At 34.1% G+C, this 19,492-nt stretch overlaps 2 protein-coding genes across 2 annotated transcripts; one reads left to right on the top strand and one right to left on the bottom strand.

Moving 5' to 3' along the window:
* Positions 1 to 1,779: 1,779 nt before the first annotated feature.
* Positions 1,780 to 12,957, bottom strand: LOC121740462. Its single transcript, XM_042133157.1, has 4 exons — positions 12,907 to 12,957; positions 8,115 to 8,355; positions 4,966 to 5,145; positions 1,780 to 2,558 (listed from the first exon to the last, which is right to left on the bottom strand). The coding sequence occupies exons 1-4, from the start codon at positions 12,955 to 12,957 to the stop codon at positions 2,308 to 2,310; spliced, it is 723 nt and encodes a 240-aa protein (XP_041989091.1). The 3' UTR covers positions 1,780 to 2,307.
* Positions 12,958 to 14,595: 1,638 nt separating this feature from the next.
* LOC121725775 (programmed cell death protein 2-like) lies at positions 14,596 to 18,573 on the top strand. Its single transcript, XM_042112881.1, has 8 exons — positions 14,596 to 14,780; positions 14,865 to 15,031; positions 15,880 to 16,065; positions 16,224 to 16,336; positions 16,865 to 16,989; positions 17,264 to 17,417; positions 17,492 to 17,633; positions 18,117 to 18,573. Exons 1-8 carry the CDS (start codon positions 14,673 to 14,675, stop codon positions 18,394 to 18,396), a joined length of 1,275 nt encoding a protein of 424 aa, XP_041968815.1. The 5' UTR covers positions 14,596 to 14,672; the 3' UTR covers positions 18,397 to 18,573.
* Positions 18,574 to 19,492: the final 919 nt, after the last annotated feature.

Genomic DNA, 19,492 nt, shown 5'->3' on the forward strand with positions numbered 1-19,492 from the left:
CAAAATACCCAAAACAGCCGTGTAGTGTGCACATAATATGATTTTTTTTTTAATTAAACTTTTTTATACCAAGCTTATTTAGCGTTACACAACTTAGCTCCATAGTGCATTACACAACTTTAGCTTTGCCCAATACCCAAATTACCCATAAACTATTTAGTATTTATTATTGGTAGACTGTTGTTTCTGATATCTATGTTGGTACGTGAGTTATAATAACATGTATTACAATCGAAAGAATCGAAATATTAACTCAACATGGTACCACCTCTTATAGAAATACATATGAGCAAGCGATAGCGCGATCTAGGCGACTCTTGGCGCCATCTGTTCCAGTTTTTGGAACTAACTTAATTTGAACAAATTTACGCATAAACACCCCCTTACAACCCCTTTTCCAGTAAGAAGTAGCCTATGTCCTTTCTCAGGCTTTAGACTATCTATGTACAAAATTTCATTACAATGGGTTCAGAAGTTTTGGCGCTGTTGTTTTTGAATTTGATATCTAAGTTGGTAGGTGAGTTATTAGTTAGTAACGTGTATAACAATCGAAAGAATCAAAATTTAACTTAACATGGTACCACCTCTTATAGAAATACGCATGAGCAAGCAATAGCGTGATCTAGAGGACTCCTGGCGCCATCTGTTTTGCATTTACGCATTTTCACCCCCTTGCAACCCCTTTTTCCAGTTAAAAAGTAGCAATATATATATATATATATATATATATATATATATATATATATATATATATATATATATATATATATATATATATATATATATATATAGTATATCTATACTAATATTATAAATGCGAAAGTATCTCTGTCTGTCTGTCTGTCTCGCTTTCACGCCAAAACTACCGAACCGATTGTAATGAAATTTTGTATACAGATAGTCTAAAGCCTGAGAAAGGACATAGGCTACTTTTTTACTGGAAAAAAGGGTTGTAAGGGGGTGAAAATACGAAAATTTGTTCAAATTAAGTTAGTTCCAAAAATTCATACTAGATGGCGCCGTGCGTCTCTTACATCGCGCTAACGCTTGCCCAACATCTTTCTATAAGAGGTGGTATCATCACGCACTTGAATTTCGATTTTTTTCGATTGTTATTACTTTTTTACGTTATTTAATAAGTCAGTACTTTATATTATATACAGTGACGTAACCTTAAACCTATCAATGATAAACAGTTTATGGGTAAAGTTGTGTAATTGGGGGGCTAAATAAGCTTTAAAATTTGGCATAATATATAAAGTTTAATTTTAAAAAATTGAAATATTATGTGCACACTGCACAGCTGTTTTGATTTAAGGGGTACCAGGGTTTTTTTTATAAAAGCTTTTGACACCAATTTTGTTGACATCGCGCGCTATAAACTGAAGTCCACGCGGACGAAGTCGCGGGCAACAGCTAGTATAAAGTATATATAGTAAATATAGTAATATAGTATATATACTATATTACTATACTATATAGTATATATACTATAGTATATATACTATATAGTATAGATTCTTGGAAATGACTGTCGTCGAGTATTGTGCACTTGTATAAAATATTAGAGGCGCACACTTTCAACTTATATATTTTAGTACTTTTAATTGCATAAGGTATTTTTTCTTTATATTATATTAAGTAGTTATAAAAGTAAAAACTAAAAAATAATTATAAAAGCATAATATATTTTTAACTCAACAGAATCCAAAAAAAATCATTTTGCTATATTGAACAGTTGATTAGAGAAAAATTCAGTACAAAATGGTCTCAAAACAACTGTTCCACAGATGTTTAGTTTTTTGCGGTAAGACCGATTATGTCTATCCAAATATGTGTGCGCCCTGCCTAAAAGCTTTTAAATTATGAGACCTAAGCTTTGCCTCAAGGCTACGTCAGTGGTCAGACACGATCGGGTTCAAAGCTTACGACATTCAGGAAACACATATAGTTTTAGGTATTCCGTTACATTCACATTATGTTCTATCCATTTACATTCACATTATGTCCTATCTATCAATTATTATTATACATTTATATACTTAATAGATGATCAAATTGTTCTACACAATACCAACACACCTTTGGCATTACCTGTTCCGACTATATTTAGAGAACTAGCCTGCTTCACTGCTTCACCACTCCCTGATGTCTAAATAAGCTATGGTGCCCGCGGTATCTACATTTCATTATCACTTGTAGAATATTTTTTTTAACATTAAACAGGTACGTTCATGAGTAAGAATAAATCTGCTCTACTATCAGCTCTATGTATGTACATTTAAAAGTTACTTCAGTAGTCTATCTTTACAATATTAAATCTATAAACGAACTAATGATACCATCTCTACCGTACGTTCTCGGTCTGTCCCGGTGCTGGGGAGGGTACACGTAGTTGGGATACGGGTGCTGCTTCTGCGCCACCAGATCTGGGTTCCGCCTGGTGGGCTTGACCTGGACAGCGCCTATCACGTTCCCACTGAGTGCTCCCACCACGTTAGTAGGACGATACGTGATGGCGGCCTCTCCGAAACCTTCGTGGACTGGCTTGATTTGATCTAAAGGAATAGAAGTAGGTATAAATACTATTGGTAGTTTGTTATACCGGAAAAATGTTCGCGAGAAAAGAATATATCGGGCACATTGAAGCTGCGAGCAACATCTAGTTTTATGTCAAAAAGAAATAAAACGCCAATTTCAGATTTGCCATAAGTACCTACTAAAAATCAGTGACCATTAATTATTTTAATATGTGTACCTATTATCTACAGAGCCTATACAGTGTGTAACAAAAATAAGTGATAATACTTTAGGGTGTGTACGTGTTCCTTGTAGAGAGTTCACTGTGAAAGTAGCAGTAGCATAATAATATGTTATCTAAAATAATATTTTAGATAACATATTATTATCTTTATAGCTTTAAGATATCAGGTATCAAAAGACCGTAAATGTATATGAATAAATTACAATATCTTTAGTAAGTATTAATCGTAAAGGAAATGAAAATATAGGGCGCGCAAACTTTAGCGCTAACTGACATCCTGAAAGCTTTGTCCACACTGTGCCTTTTTCTGTTCGTCAAGGCCAAGGGCATGCGTTTTAGTGCAATCAATTGCGAACGTGAGGCAAACGAAAGTTGAATGAAAGAAGATGACGAAAATTGAAGACGAAAGCGCATAGTGTGGACATAGCTTTTGAAATATAATTTATAGCGCTTTGATACAGTACATATTTTGATTTTATTTTACCTTTAACAGAACCTTTACACCAACAAAATACGGATCACTTCCATAGGAATTCCGAGGTAAAATTACTTTAAACGGACTCTAGCTTTCAAAATCACGCCCATTATGTTGTAACACGACAGACCTTTAGACATATTAAGTGCTCGATTCGATTCTCAATTTAGAATTGGATTAATTCAATGTATTATTTAAATAGTTCATAAGACTAGCACTAAATCTTATGAAGTAAAACCCATTCAAAGTATAACTACAGATTTATATTCTAATAAAACATAAATGAAAATAATTGCGTATTTCAACAAGTAGGTAATAAAATTTTTGGAAAAGAAACATTAATTATTTTCATTAATTCCACTCTTTGTGGGTTGTAACCCACTCAGAAAAAGAGGTATGTCTTCATTGCCTTTTGATTGATGATGCTAACATAGTGTGGTGGAAATCTGTACTTAACTCTAACTCTACCTGTGAATACACTTCGATATTTATTAATAGAATATACTTAGACATTAGTAGTATCAATGTAAGATACCAATATAAATGAGAGTAAAAGATGCGAGGTCCTTGAAAAGCTCTGACCTCAGTTGCATTTAAATCACAAGTTGCGATTATATGGTTTTTCCCGATCGTCAAATTTTCCCTCGCTTGTGAGTTGTGACTCATTTAATGTATTTAGATGCCTTATATGTATAATATTAGTAATAGATATGGGATAACCAAATATCAAATAGATTATTATTAACCTCAATAAAGTAATACGATATGAAATATTATTCGAATGTGATTAATTTAATACTTTTCTAAATACGTCAATCTTTCTTACTCTATATATTGCTTATTACTGAAATTAGCTATAAAATATTTTGCCAATGATATTGATTATAGTCGAAAACAATAATAAAAACATAGGTTTAAGTAATCCGGTTGGTCGCAAAATAAAGTTATCCAGTCTCTACTTTAAAATAACTTAGGCTCGATTGATATGCGTCCGCCCGAACGTGCGGTTGGGCGGCTACACCGCGATATCATGACCAATTGTATGTAAACGACAGCGCGATCGCGTCGCTATATAAATAAATCGTTTCATACAATATTTACTGTAGCAGCTGTATAATATAAATCTAGCCTTAATTACATTACTCACTAGCTGTCCAGGCTGCCTACCTACTAATTAGATTAGACTAGCAATTAGATTAGACCCGGCAAATTTTGTTTTGCCATAAAATTATTTTCCCTGTTTTCTTGCTTTTCTCTTGAAGTTTTTTCTAATTTTTTTTCTATAGACCTCAAGGAGCCCGAGACCTTTCCAACGAATGCAAAACCGTGGAAATCGGTTCGTGCGTTCTGGAGTTATAGCGTCAGGAAGGAAAACCCGACTTATTTTTATATATTAGATTAATATCTATCTAATATCACAGAATAGATATTAGTACAAGTATAAATAGTAAGTAAGTAAGAATACATAATTATTAGTGCTAATTAAGCTAATACTTATATAAAATTCTCGCGTCACAGTGTTTGTGCGCGAGCTCCAAAACGGCTCAACCGATTTTAATGAAATTTTGTATGTACATTCGGTAGGCCTGAGATAGGTTCTTATGTATGTACTTACTTTTTATATTGATATCAATACTAGAAATAATTTATATGGCAAAACAACATTTGCCGGGTCTAATCTAATTGCTAGTCTAATCTAATTAGTAGGTAGGCAATTAAGGCTTACCGGAGGGTTGGTGTTCCGGCTGTGGTCTAAAAGCGTTCGAGCCGAAGTATCCTCCACTCGGTGGTCTCGTAGGTCTACGATTCGTTGTTGTGGTGATCCTCTGAGTTGTTGGTCTGAGATATTGTTGGAAGAAGTTCGTAAAGAAGCGAGTCCGATCATTTCGTCTGCTCGGTTTTGTTACTAAAAATAAATTGATTATTAGGTTTCATTACCGATTTTTAAAGTTAATAAAATATTACTTAGAATACATAGTTCGTCGATTTAAAATTTTATTTACAATATTTCAGTCGGTACCAAACTAAATATGTGACTGGCTCTACATTTGATACGACTTGCGTTTTATTTTGTCATATATTATGTTTACTATTATGTTGTTAATATCAATTTTAAGATGGCTTTATAGCAGATTAAACTAGTTAACTTATGTAGAAAAAATGGTAATCACTGTTGTTTTCAAATAGCATTTATTTAGTCAAACATAAACGTTACTACATGCAAAAGGAAGTCGTTTCGGAGAGTGTTTGTAAACACCAATAATTATTCCTCTCTGTGTGCTAAATAACTCTACTTAGTATTTTTATCGAAAGTGTCTGGAACAAACTATTATGAAATGGTTACCTATAACCTGTAAGTTATTTAAAAAAAGTATTTATTAGCAAAAGAAATTGTGACCGACACTACAGCCCAAAACGTGACCGACACTACACTCACTTTGTGCAGGTAAAAGTCGGTATTTTTACATGAATCCTTAAAATTTATATACCTATCTCAGAACGTACAATAGTAACTCTAAAAATGTATAAAAGCAAATCAGTAATTAGTTAATTCATGAAATGCTTTTTTTAACTTAAACATCACAAAAACGAAATCACTAATAATTTGTCAAAATATAACTCAAAACAAAATCTTCTCAAAAACAATTAACATAAGAACCCAAGAACCAGTGATAGGCAGACTTTCGTCTTTTTTTTTAAACTAAAAATTTTCCTTTATACGAGCCCTATAGAGGTCAGAGAATATGGAGTTTTGGTCGCTATTACTTTAGAAGGTTTCCAGTTCTGCAGGTATACCTTACCTTCAATAGAGCATAAAGCTCAATAATTTTATCTTATTTTCTTGCGACATCTCTAAAAAATCTCGTGTTCTACTGCCAGATTTTTGTGACAATTGCTTTCCATTTCCAGACATCGCTAAATTTTAGATTTTATTTGACTTTGAGCTGGCAGGTTCTTTAGCTTTCTGCTTTTCTCTCTGCTTTCTATAGCTATTTTCGCCATATATTAGCAAAAGTAACAAACAAAACGCTACTTTTGAGCGTGATCGACTGTATAATGTGACTGACACTACAAAAATGGTTCTAAGAGTTTAGGGGTTATAAAAAAGATGACAAAAAATTTAATACCGGCATTATTTGAGTAACGCTGTCACGTAAGAAAGTTACAATTTTTTTTTTATATAAAAGAAATTTTTCTGTAGTAAGGGCGTTGAGCGTGTGCCCGGCGTGCCGGCCTGACCCACTCCGGTAGGAGTATTAGTGTTCTGTGGTCACCCTCCTCTCGCAGCGGCCAGTATAATTTCGATCGCGCCGTTACCTATGGATTTTTTATTGATATATTACCTAGCCAACAGACGACGACGCCGACGTGTACAAAGGCGTCAGCAAATCAGCCCAATTTTCACGTCTAGATTGTTGACCCGTACCTCTGCACGCGCCGCGTGCGAAGGCTGAACCACCTCACGCAGCTCTGCTCTATGGGATGACATGAAACAAGCACGCCTCGCGGGTGACCGCGCCGGGCGCACGCTTAACGCAGCGAACGCCCTTAAAGAGAAAAGTAATGTTTTTATGTGACGGACACTACAACTCGGCACTGTGATCTTACAAGCCTATTATATCTTTATAAAAATGAATTTTCTCGAATCTCAAAAGCTATATCGGTATTTAATTGTTTGAACAATCAGCGTGTAACAAAAATATAAAAAGAATTTAAAATACAAAATGTGAAAACTAAGTCATCTTCATCACAAAAAAACGCACTCAGCCGAGCTCACGACATCATCCCATAAATGGCAGCTTTGCTAGAAAAATAATGCTCAGAAATTGTTGCTTCTATAAAATCTTAATTATAGTTAGTATCATATTGATGTCACTATAACTAAGTATTTTAATACGAAAATCAAGTATTTATTTTCTTAGTATAAGGTAGACTTTGAATAGATGGAATTGCCCTAATGTCAATTAATAATATATAAACCTAAAATCTATAAAAAAAAATTCACTGCACACTTACGCTCACAGCTCAGAAGTTGGTTAAAAAATTATATTATCTACTTAAGCAACTTTGTTTCCCACAACTTTGTTTCATCTACTTTGCGAGCTTTACGTGTTAAAAAAATTCTTGCATACAAAGCAATGTAGGTACATATGAATAAATAAAATTCTTCTACTTATATTAAATACGTGGGAGAGCCATGCTTCGGCACGAATGGGCCGGCTCGACCGGAGAAATACCACTTTCTCACAGAAAACCGGCGTGAAACAGCGCTTGCGCTGTGTTTCGCCGAGTGAGTGAGTTTACCGGAGGCCCAATCCCCTACCCTATTCTCTTCCATACCCTCCCCTATTCCCTTCCCTTCCCATCCCTACCCTCCCTTATTCCCTTCCCTTCCCTTCCCATTCCTACCCTCCCCTGTTCCCTCTTAAAAGGCCGGCAACGCACCTGCAGCTTCTTCTGATGCTGCGAGTGTCCATGGGCGACGGAAGTTGCTTTCCATCAGGTGACCCGTTTGTTTGCTCGTTTGCCCCCCCTTATTTCATAAAAAAAAATCTCTACGAACCGAAGAATCTCTTGAATCCCAAGTCAAAATATTTTTTATTCATGCATGTATTTACATAGATACGCATGTATTTTTAATAATTTATTTTCATTAATTTTTACAAGAATATTAATTATTTATTAATCGGTCCTGGATTCATAAATAGGCCGTAAGTATTCCGGCCGCGGCGGAAATAAAGTGGCTATACACTTATAAAAAATATAAATCCGGCACAGTAACTTATTTATTAGGGTTTATAATATTATTGTAAGGTTGAAAGCACAATAAGCAAATAGGTTTACATACAAAATAACGAGACAGTAAGTACTTACACGAACTAAGATCATTTTCATCATAGTCTTCTATGACACCACAATCCGTGGATTCATTTTCCGGCTCCTCCTGAAGCTGACTGGGATATCCGCTAGAACTGTCAGGAACTAGCAGATTATAGAACGCGCCTATAGTCCGAGCGTCCCTCTGCCCTCTGCCATTCCTTCTATGTGGCGCGATTTTGTTCGTAGGACACAGAGGATTAACTGTTACTCCTCCTATTTCGACTATCACGAACACCTGAACAACATAATTCACAGTTAATTTGGATACAAATGACACATAAGTATTTATTTCTCACAATCTATACGTACAACAATCAAATTCACGATCAGTTTCCACGGTTCCGACATTGTACACGGTTGACCACTCAAAGCTTTGTTGATAACTGTTTCGTAAAAACCCCTTAAGTTCGCCTGCAATCCCCCACGCTCGAGCCTCGAATGTTTATATCCTTGGGCAACGAGCGCCTTATACGCGAAATCATAATCCAAAACTTACTTTACTGACCTAAAAATTTATATTCTAGACTCCTAAATCTTTGCGATCGAATGTTGATTATGCAAAGAAAAACTTAAATTAAGATTTAATATCGCCTGCTCTTATTTTGTCAGCTGTTATCCTTTCACCTTTGTTTACAAACAAAATTTATATTTTATGAGATTGAATTGCAACTAAATTGCAACTGACTTGTATATGAATTGTGACTTAATTGCGACTTAGTTGCTACCGAATCGCGACTGAAATGCGACTGTACTGCGACTGAATTGCAACTGAATTGCGACTGAACTCTAATTTAGGACAATACTTTTCTAGGTTTGAAGATCGTTTCGTATAGGTAGATCAGCACAAAGAATTAATGTAAGTAGGTAACTACTTATTTCATTTCTTACAATTTCTTAATATTATGTCAGACAAGGACAAACTTCCACCGGGAATTCCACTATGTATAATTTAATATTAAAAAACTTTAATATGTCAATGTCAATGTCTCGCTCAGACCGCTTTCATGCCGCTTTCAGAGTTCAGACAAACGGCACTTGTCGACGGCACGCGTCGACGGTCGACTCGACGCGATGGTGCGCCCATAAACTTATAATGCATAGACCAACAAAGAGTGCGAGAGAGAAGAAAATCCTTTATGAAATCATAACAAGAGAAAAGAGAGAGGTAGTGTAATGTGAACTGTGACCACTTTTATTTGACAGGTCGTCAAAACTCGTCACCCGTTTTTATGCCCTTTCGGTATTTTGCAATTTATTATTTAAATCGTTTGATATTTTCAACAAATACTAGTATATATATAACAATAATAACTTGTTCTGTGAGTGATTGCAGTGTAAATCATAGGAATAATCCTGAAAATATATACATTTCACAGGTAATTAGGTAATCTTCATGTCCTAATTGCTACGGCGTGTTTATTTTTGCTAATATTCTGTCTTTAGTTCTCTATTTCAAATAAAATATTGTTAATCCTCCCTTTTACTTCCATATTTTGCGTAACTAAAGGTACTATTGTTCTTAAATTACACAATTTTTGAAGAAAAATTTTTCATCAAAATTTTGTGCATATACGCTAGTGCTTGAATCAAATTTATCGATATGCCTATCGGTATTTAACAATAACATAAAACTAATCTAAAAATTAATTGGGGGTGTAAAGGATTATAATACATGTATATTTTAATTTAATAATAAATAATATACTATGTGTTTACTTTCAACATTATATTTGCATTTCTATTAAGGGGGCGACCTATGACAGAAAAAAATCGGTTTTCACCCGCGCACTTCATACCCCCCCCCCCCCCCCCCCCCCGTACTCGCCCAACGCATTCGAAATGTCACCGCGGCTATAAATTTGTGTAATTATTCTCGTAATATCTTTTTGTACGAACGTAGTATAACCAAATATATCAGATAAAATTTTGAGAAGTTCGAGTCACATTTTCCATCTGTACTTTGAGAATCAAATTAATACTTTTTGCCTTATACACTACTAATACTTTATGATAATATGTTTATATATCGAAATCGAATAGGCTCTGACACTACTGGATCGATTCTGCTATAGTTGTTACAAAAATATTATAACTTTATTTAATACTAGCTGTTGCCCGCGACTTCGTCCGCATGGACTCTAGTTTATAGTTGTTCCCGTACATCGATTGAATAGTTTACGCGCAAATCAGAAAGTATATTGTGTGGGAACCGCACATTTTTCCGGGACAAAAACATTCCTTGTACCAGATTCAAATTAGTATCTCCAATCTTCATACCAAGTTTCATCAAAATAGACATATTCGCCTAAGCCCTAAACTATTTAAATAGTTTAGGGCTTAGGCGAAACATAAAAGTTTAAGTATTCCTTGTCCTTTCCCGAGACTCAAAGTATCTCCATACCAAATTCCATCAAAATAGATTGAATAGTTTACGCGCAAATCATAAAAGTGTATTGTGCAGCAACCGTACATTTTTCCGGGACAAAATGTATCCTATGTTCTTTTTCGGGACTCAAAGTATCATTATACCAAATTTCAGCAAAATGGGTCCAGCCGTTTACGCGTGATGTCGTGACCACGCAAAATATAACGTTCCGCTCTTCGCCCGCGTAAATTAGATATTTCACGGACAAATTAGTCCACGAAAAATAGCCTATGATCCTTCACGTGGTCTACTTCTTATTTGTGCCAAATAACAGAAACATTACTCCAGTAGTTCGTGAGATAAGCCCTTTCAAATAATTTCCCCCATTTTTTCCACACTTTCCTCTATTTCTTCGCTTTTATTAGTCTTAGCGTAATAAAATATAGCCTATAGCCTTTCTCAATAAATTGGCTATCTAACACTAAACGAATTTTTCAAATCGGACGAGTAGTTCCTGAGATTAGCGCGTTCAAATAAGCCCTTTCAAATAACTTTCCCCGTTTTTCCCACACTTTCCTCTATTTCTTCGCTTTTATTAGTCTTAGCGTGATAAAATATAGCCTATAGCCTTTCTTGATCTATGGGCTATCTAATATTGAAAGAATTTTTCAAATTGGACCAGTAGTTCCTGAGATTAGCGTGTTCAAATAAGCCTTTTCAAATAATTTCCCCCCGTTTTTTCCACACTTTCCTCTATTTCTTCGCTCCTATTAATCGTAGCGTGATAAAATTTTCTCCTTTCTCGATAAATGGGCTATCTAACACTGAAATAATTTTTCAAATCGGACCAGTACTTCCTGAGATTAGCGTGTTCAAACAAACAAACAAACTAACAAACTCTTCCGCTTTATAATATTAGTATAGATAATCAACTAGCCAATAGCCATGTCTTCGTCCACGTCCGAATTTGGTTAGTTTTTGTGTGTATTTGCGTAAAATATATTAACATTTGTCAGATTAAAATATACAAGATTCTCATGTCACAATGTTTGTAAGCAAATTGCTCAACCGATTCAATGCAATTTTGCATACATACATTCGTTAGGCTTGAGGATAATTTTTTATCTGCTTTTTGATATAATATATTATTGATACTAGAAATAATTTATATGGCAAACTGACGTTTGCTGGGTCATCTAGTCGAATATGTACATAAAATTCTCGGGTCACAGTGTTTGTGCCCGAACTCATCCAAAACGGTTCAACCGATTATAATGCTATGTACGATAGGCCTGATAATAGGTTTTTATTTACTTTTTATATTAATACTATAAAAATTAATTGGCAAAACAACGTTTTCCGGGTCAGCTAGTTTCCTCCTTTTAGCTTTTCCTTCCTCCTCTCATGAATTGCACCATCAGATCACCACTTTTGTTAACATGTTACGAAATTCGGACTACATCTTATACAATAACAAAAGTATTTTGCAAATCCGTCAACTAACGGCGGAGTTATCCGCCATAGTATCACTAAAATCGTCTCTGATGCTGGTGCTGATAAAAAAACCTAGCTCAAATTTCATCTCAATATACTAAAATCACGTGTTCTGGAATGTCAAAGATTTTGTGTAGTCTGTCGTCCAGCTGATATTTTCAAGAAGGGCATCCATACACTGCCACTGTGTTGGCAAAGGTGCGTTGATTGCACGGGTGATTACTTTGAATAACAGAAATAAGTAAGTTCGAAATAATCAGCCAAGTGTGAGTCAGACTCGCGTGCGAAGGGATCCGTACCGTTATAGAGCTAAAACTAGACCAAAAAATGTAATTTATGAATGGGAGCCCCCTTTAATATTAATTTTACTATCCATTATTAAAGTACAAATATAATTAAGGATATTGTAAAAATTATCAAGCAAAAAATAGCAAAAATCAGGTTTGTTGTATTGTCCGCCTTAAATATTTATTTTATTTTGTTTTTAGTATTTGTTGTTAAAGCGGCAACAGATATACACATTCTGTGAAAATTTCAGAAGTCTAGCTATAGCCGTTCTTGAGATACAGCCTGGAGACATACAGACGGACAGACAGACAGACATTGAAGTCTTAGTAATAGGGTCCCATTTTTACCCTTTGGGTACGGAACCCTAAGAAAAACATTTTTCAAATAAAACGGCAATATCATAGGTATAAAAGACCTTATAATATATTATGTAGTATATTATGTAGGTACTCTTCTAAATCCTTACATAAATGTGCCGTCACCTTTGTTCATACTCTTATTATTATTTATTATCAAGCGAATGGTCGAAGTAGTGAATTATGCATATTATGTAATATTATTATGTTATTGATTAATTATTATCGTTCTTAGAATAATTAAGTCCTTTGTAGTTGCCCTTTTTTCTTTTGTTTATAATACAACTCTGTTCTTCGTTAATGTTATAATGAAGCCGCTGGACGTTTGATGCATATGTTTCTGTTATGACAATGTTTGAATAAAATAAAAATACATAATGTTATCACTGTTTGACAATTTAATCTTACCATTTCAAGACCGTAGCGTTGTTTCGAAGAAATTTATTCGATATTTGCATAGTATCGAGTACGACATTCATTGAAACCAAATCGATTTTCAAATCGCTGTCATACTCTAGTTTTTGTCAAAACTATATCGATTTAAAGCCGATTTATTTTTTCAATCTCTATTGCCGCGGCCGCTGATTCGTCTATCGTCACGAAGCTTCGTGCTATGAGACGATACCATTGGACGATACACGCAGATCGTCCAATGGTATCATCTCAAGCACGAAGCACTACGCATGTGGGGCCATAACATATGGGTTTGACAAATTATTTGTCATGATAATATTATCATATTTGTAAACAAATAAATATATTTTATATTAAAATAAAAAGCCTTCTACAATAATTGTTCATCGGCTCCAGTTTTCTCCTGTAAAGGTTGCTTTTAGTGTGTCTATTTAATTTTTGTTTGTTTCCCATGGTTTCGATTAAATATTTTCTCAATACGGAGTACAGAAACAAGAAGTACATCCTCTCCTCAGGCGCGCGCGAACGCGACTGTTGGCGACTGAGAGGTGAGACAAATTTAGCGGTGAAGCTCCAATGTGGTTTTTCTTAAATATCTTAAAAAATATAAAGAATATTAAAAATCCGCTAGGTCGAACCCTCGGTGATAGAATTTTATATGATGTGTAAAAATATTAACTCAGTTTAATGCATGGTTTTGGCAATATATGAAAAAAATCATCAAAGTTAGATGCATTTTTGTGATTTTTTTCTATCGAGAAAATTTTACAATATCGTGTTTTCGCTCAGATCGAATTCCTGGAAATATAATGTAGTATCTATGTTTAGATGATATCCGATGATTGAAAAATCACCCCAAACCAAAATGTGTATCTACTTTTCAATCGTCACCTTTGTTCTGCCAAATAAAATATATGATAACTAATTTGAAATACAAAATCTGTCAACGTTGCATATATTATTTATTTCTCATAGAAACTCAGGTAAAATAACTCGAACGGACTATTACTATCGATAGTAAAAGATACATCACTAACACACGCACACATTGACAGATCGAAAATCGTCACGCATTTTCGGGTTGTCAGGTGGTCTATACGACAGTAAATAAATAAGTCTATGGGTGCTCTTTGTAAAATTTTAACTAGAGGGACGAAGCAAAAAAACATAGTAATATAGGTATGATATTTTGATTTATGTCAACCTTGACAGTACACTGATATTTTTTGGAAACACAACCCATATGACTGTAGTCATTGATGGCAAACTGCAGATCATTTCAGATCGGTGAGGAACCAATAGAAAATCTAGAAGTGTCTATCCTTACGCCATCTAGTTTAGATTGTTAAAAATAAAATTTATATAAATAAATGAAAATGCCTCTAAAGCCGTGTGAACTGTGAACACCGTGTGAATCTGTAAAGTCTTTTAAAAAATCAATAACCAAGTGTCAGTCACATTTTTTCAATACCTACCTGTCAAAACTCAAAAGTCAAAACTTATTGAAAAAATTGTGCAAATATAATTAAATATTCTGTTCTCATGATGTCCAATAAATTATAATGCATAATAATTAAGTTAAAAAACTATTACGACATAATTCTGCATAATTTATTTTATGATTTAGTTATCAAAATGGCTAAACGAGACCCTATTGTATATTTAGGTTACGAAGGCGAAGTTATTGTTGAAAAAAATGTTATTCAGTTGAATTATACTGTAAATAAAATTGGCGGCAAGCCTGTAAGTATAATATTTACTATTGTTAATTACTGATCTTTATTAACCAAGTTTTGTTTCTCTGTGTTGCAAAATATTAATTTTCAGAATTGGCCACCTCTGAGTAATATTAACATTGCAAGCAAATGTCCACTGTGTAGCTTACATCGAATCTTGTTAGTGCAATGCTATGCTCCATTAGAAAACTCCATCTACCACCGAACATTATATGTGTTTGCTTGTATCAATCCTAACTGTTGGATACAATCAGAGAGGTAAGAGAATTTATATTTTTTTGTTATTTATTATTATTTGACGACCTCTGTGGCTCAATTGGTTGAGTGTGTGGCAGCTCAAGCCGGGGGTCGCGGGTTTGAATCCCGCCGACGGAACAAAAAGTTTTTCAATGTTCCCGGGTCTGGATGTATATTAAATATATGTATGATATAATAAAAATCTTAAATATATGTATAGTATAAAAGTATTAAATATGTTTCCGTTGTCTGGTACCTGTAACACAAGTCCTTCAGGTACTTAGCACGGGACCAGACTGATGTGTGAAGCGTCCATAGATATTATTATTACATTATTATTTTTCGAATATTTTTTATTAAGTATATTATTATTTTCCGAATTTTTTTTGTTATATTGTTTGTTTTACATAATATTTATTTTTTCTAAGTTAATGCCTACAAATAATAAAAATGTAACTCCCATACTTCAAACATTATGAATTTGGTTCCAAAAGTATGACACATAGAGAAATATAAGCATACACATATATTACAATAGCTACGAAACACTAACACTCTTTACAAAATAAATCCATTGATAAATTGTCACTTCTATAAAAATACACAAAATTGTGTACTGAATGCATGCCTGAAGTATGCATGTATTAGGGTCTCATTTTGTAGACTCACGGAAGAAATTTTGACACAGTTACTCTTCCTTATTTTTTATTATTCGTAGGATGATGCCAAACATTGGAATGGTTTGTCATCTGTTTGGTTCTACTTGAGTTTGTTGTCATTTAAATTTTTTCAGTGCCTTTATTATAATGTTCGGTGTTAATATTAAGAATTTCATGACCATTAAACAGTTGTTATTGGTGATCTTTTAGTTGGTCTTGCATCAGATGTCAGGTTCAAGAGGAGAAGATTAGTACGGAAGCTTTTGTTGCCATCCCAAACGAAAGTAATTTAAGCTGGTGCCAGGGCTCGGATGACTGGGATAGCAATGATAATTGCGACTCCAATAATGGAAATTTAATGAATGTTGATAATGCTCAGAGTCTGAACAATCAGAGGTGAGTTTTCATGTAGCTGAAACTTCATATATTTTTCTCCCATAATAATATTAAGTATTATGTTTTACTTGTTGCTAATAAATGATGGTAAATCCTTCACTATAACAATATAATGATTTTAAATGACATTTATCACATTCCTATTTTACAACTTACAGGGCCTCTGATGAAGAGGATGAAAGCAACTCTTTAGAACTGGAGACGGTTGAGCAAGCCATGGGTAACTTGCAAGTTTTTGATGCCCACAATGCGAACCTATCACCAGTACAAGGTATTATAATATCCATATACGGAAGCCCAGTTGGCTCACGGTTAACTTATGAGAAAGTGGCGCTACACAGACCAATTTTTAACATGTGTGCTACAAACTTAAATACAAGTGTACCATTAACTGGTAAAAATTTCACATTTTTAACTTATGCACTCGTGAACTGGAAATAAGGACAAAATAACAGTTGACGGCTGTCGTAGTTGACAGGTAACTAAGTATATAAACAACTTGCCATGAGTCATGACATGGACATGACATGTTTTGGACATGCGCAATAAAAGGTTTTTAAGAAAAATTACGATGATGAACCACGACCCTTGTAGGCTTCAACCCCGGCTGCCATTTAATAATGTCAACAATAACAGCTCATACGGTAGCCAAAAAAGTAGTTGCTAATCATCGCGAAATAATTTGATAAAATATCAGTCTTGGTTTTCACTTGGGTCAACTACGACAGCCGTCAACTGTCATTTTGTCTTTATCCTCCAGTTCATGAATCCAAATGAACTATGTCGTTTTTCTGCGAAGGTGCCGTGGGGGCTGTCGGAGCTCCAATCCCAAAGGCCGAGCTGGAAGGGGGAGATGAATCTGACTTAGTTATAGTAGAAAAACCTACTTCACCTACTAATAACATGGAGGCGTTGCTAAACCAAGTAAGAAGACTTTTTATTTGTTTCATTTTTTATTTGTCCACAACATATTCTTATTTTTTATCTTAGAGATTAGAGGTTTTTCTGCTTTAGCAATTCACAAAGACACTAACTTTATTATTGAATACTTCTTGACAATGTTGGCAAAGTCAATGGAGTTAAAGGGCACTAAATAAAATTAATATAATACATGGCTATATATTACTTTAGGGTTAATATGCAATTTTTAGTTAATTAACTACTTAATTATTATTAATATTAATGTTGCGTATTTCAGACAGCAGAATTGTCACCAGATGTGAGAAGTCGACTTGTCTGTGGACCTTTAGAGTTTGTGCCAAAATATATTTATGTAGAACAGGAGTGGAGAAAATCAATGAATAATGACGAAAGAGTGACTGAATTGCTCAATAAATACAAGAAAGAAAATGGTAATATGCTTTGTTGTATGGTTTAAATTTTAAATTAAGTAATTAAAATAAACAATATTTTAAACTTGTTTCAGAAATCGAAGTTGGGAATGTGGCAGAGGGTGGAGCTGGCGGATCTGAAGAAGAGACTTACGAAGAAACTGTACCATTGCATGGGGACAAACTCTTTCACGCTTTCCTAACAAGGATACATGATAATCCTGGACAGATTTTAAGGTGATTAAATATAATTTATTTTAAGCTTACTTTACTCCACATAAATAACAAGAATAATAATAATAATATCTATGGACCCTTCACACCACGTCAGTCTGGCCCCGTGCTAAGTACCTGAAGGACTTCTGTTACAGGTACCAGACAATGGAAATATATTTAATACTTTTATACTATACATATATTTAAGATTTTTATTATATCATACACATATTTAAAACACATCCAGACCCGGGAACATTGAAAACTTTTTGTTCCGTCGGCGGGATTCGAACCCGCGACCCCCGGCTTGAGCTACCCACGCGCTCACCACTGAGCCAGAGAGAATATAGGCTTACACATTGTGTATGTAATAGCAAACACGATTTTCTGCATGCGATTTTTTTATGTGTCTTGTGTGGTTTACTAAGATATTTTAAAATCAATTGAGATGTGAAATTACTAAGAAGTTACTCAATTGTTACACAAATACTTTAATCTTTACAGATACTCAAGGGACGCGCCGCCGTTACTCGGCGCTCCTCTGCAAATACCAGCGAGCTCAATGGACTCCCGTATACCATCCTGCACAAGATGCGGTTCTACGCTCACGTGCGAGCTACAGCTCGTGCCGGCCTTCTCCGAAACTCTCAGTCTTGTGCCAAACATTCCAATATCACACCTTCACTTCCTCTCTGTACTCATCTTCACTTGCTCCAGAAGCTGTTGGCAGGCAAACGACAGTTTCGTTGAGGAGACTGTCATTTTTCAGCCCGAAGTCATATAAGCTTACAAATTACAACTATTTTATTTATTGCCAAATATATTTAGAAACTTCTTTACGAAAGACGTTGAATGTGCCATGATTAATGTTCCATTTTGTTGCAGATTGTTGTTCTTTAAAATAATACGGTAGAAATAGCTATTTAATTAACAGAAACGAACAATAAAAAGCTCAACTCAATAGTAGTAGAATAAGGATTACTTAATCGTAACAATTTGCTTCTAGCTAGTAAGCCAAAAGTAGAATGTTAAGTATGTCTTATATTGTGAAGTGCTCTTACAAATGATTGATAAACAAGAAGAAGGAAATGAATAGATTAAGAGAAAGTCCAGTTTGTGTAAAGTAATGAGCTAGTTTTTAACTTTAATCTTCGTAAACCTGATTAAGATGTTTACGAATTTTCAGTATCGAAACTTTGCTTTCAAAAGAGCCATTATTGCCCGTGGACATGTCCAGCCAGCGTGACCATTCATTAATTTACATCATACTTAGTAAGTATATTATATTATGTAATATCATAAACCGGACATGCTGTTATTAAAATAATATTATTCTGTAAATAATCCGTCCTTACTGCGTTATTTCTTTACATTTTCTACTTTTGTTGTTATTTGTTAAATTGTTATTTTCTGTTGAACTTTTTTCTTATACGGGTTAAGAGGCCGGGTACCATCGAAATTCTCATACATACGTAATAACAAAATAATTTTCTCATACGAAAATATTTAACATGTTTGAGTTATTTTTCAGCTTAAAATACTAATTACCTAGGTTCCTGCGAAAAAATTAAAAAAAAATTAGTATTTAAATATTTAGTAGTAAATTTGCTATTTATTTAAGTATACTTATATTTTTTAGTGTTTAAATATTTAGTAGTAAATTTACTACAAAATATTTAAACACAAAAAAATATTTTTAGTGTTTAAATATTTTGTAGTAAATTTTTCCGCAGGAACCCTGCAATTACTATTTTAAGATGAAAAATAACTGAAACATGTTAAATATTTTCGTATGAGAAAAAGATTTTGGTATTACGTAATACGTATGTATGAGAATTTCGATGGCACCCGGCCCTTTAAAGCCTTAAATAATATTCATT

The sequence above is a fragment of the Aricia agestis genome, chromosome 3, assembly GCF_905147365.1.
Source record: "Aricia agestis chromosome 3, ilAriAges1.1, whole genome shotgun sequence".
Classification (NCBI taxonomy): Eukaryota; Metazoa; Arthropoda; class Insecta; order Lepidoptera; family Lycaenidae; genus Aricia; species Aricia agestis.

Excerpts from the sequence above, each read along its gene's own strand:
- LOC121725775 (XM_042112881.1), top strand. The coding sequence starts at position 14,673 with ATGGCTAAACGAGACCCTATTGTATATTTAGGTTACGAAGGCGAAGTT. Across the intron at positions 15,032-15,879 it reads TGTTGGATACAATCAGAGAG|TTGGTCTTGCATCAGATGTC; the intron begins GTAAGAGAATTT and ends GTGATCTTTTAG. Across the intron at positions 16,990-17,263 it reads TGGAGGCGTTGCTAAACCAA|ACAGCAGAATTGTCACCAGA; the intron begins GTAAGAAGACTT and ends TGCGTATTTCAG.
- LOC121740462 (XM_042133157.1), bottom strand. The coding sequence starts at position 12,957 with ATGCATCAAACGTCCAGCGGCTTCATTATAACATTAACGAAGAACAGA. Across the intron at positions 8,356-12,906 it reads CATTAACGAAGAACAGAGTT|GTGTTCGTGATAGTCGAAAT; the intron begins GTATTATAAACA and ends TATGTTGTTCAG. Across the intron at positions 5,146-8,114 it reads TGAAAATGATCTTAGTTCGT|TAACAAAACCGAGCAGACGA; the intron begins GTAAGTACTTAC and ends ATTTATTTTTAG.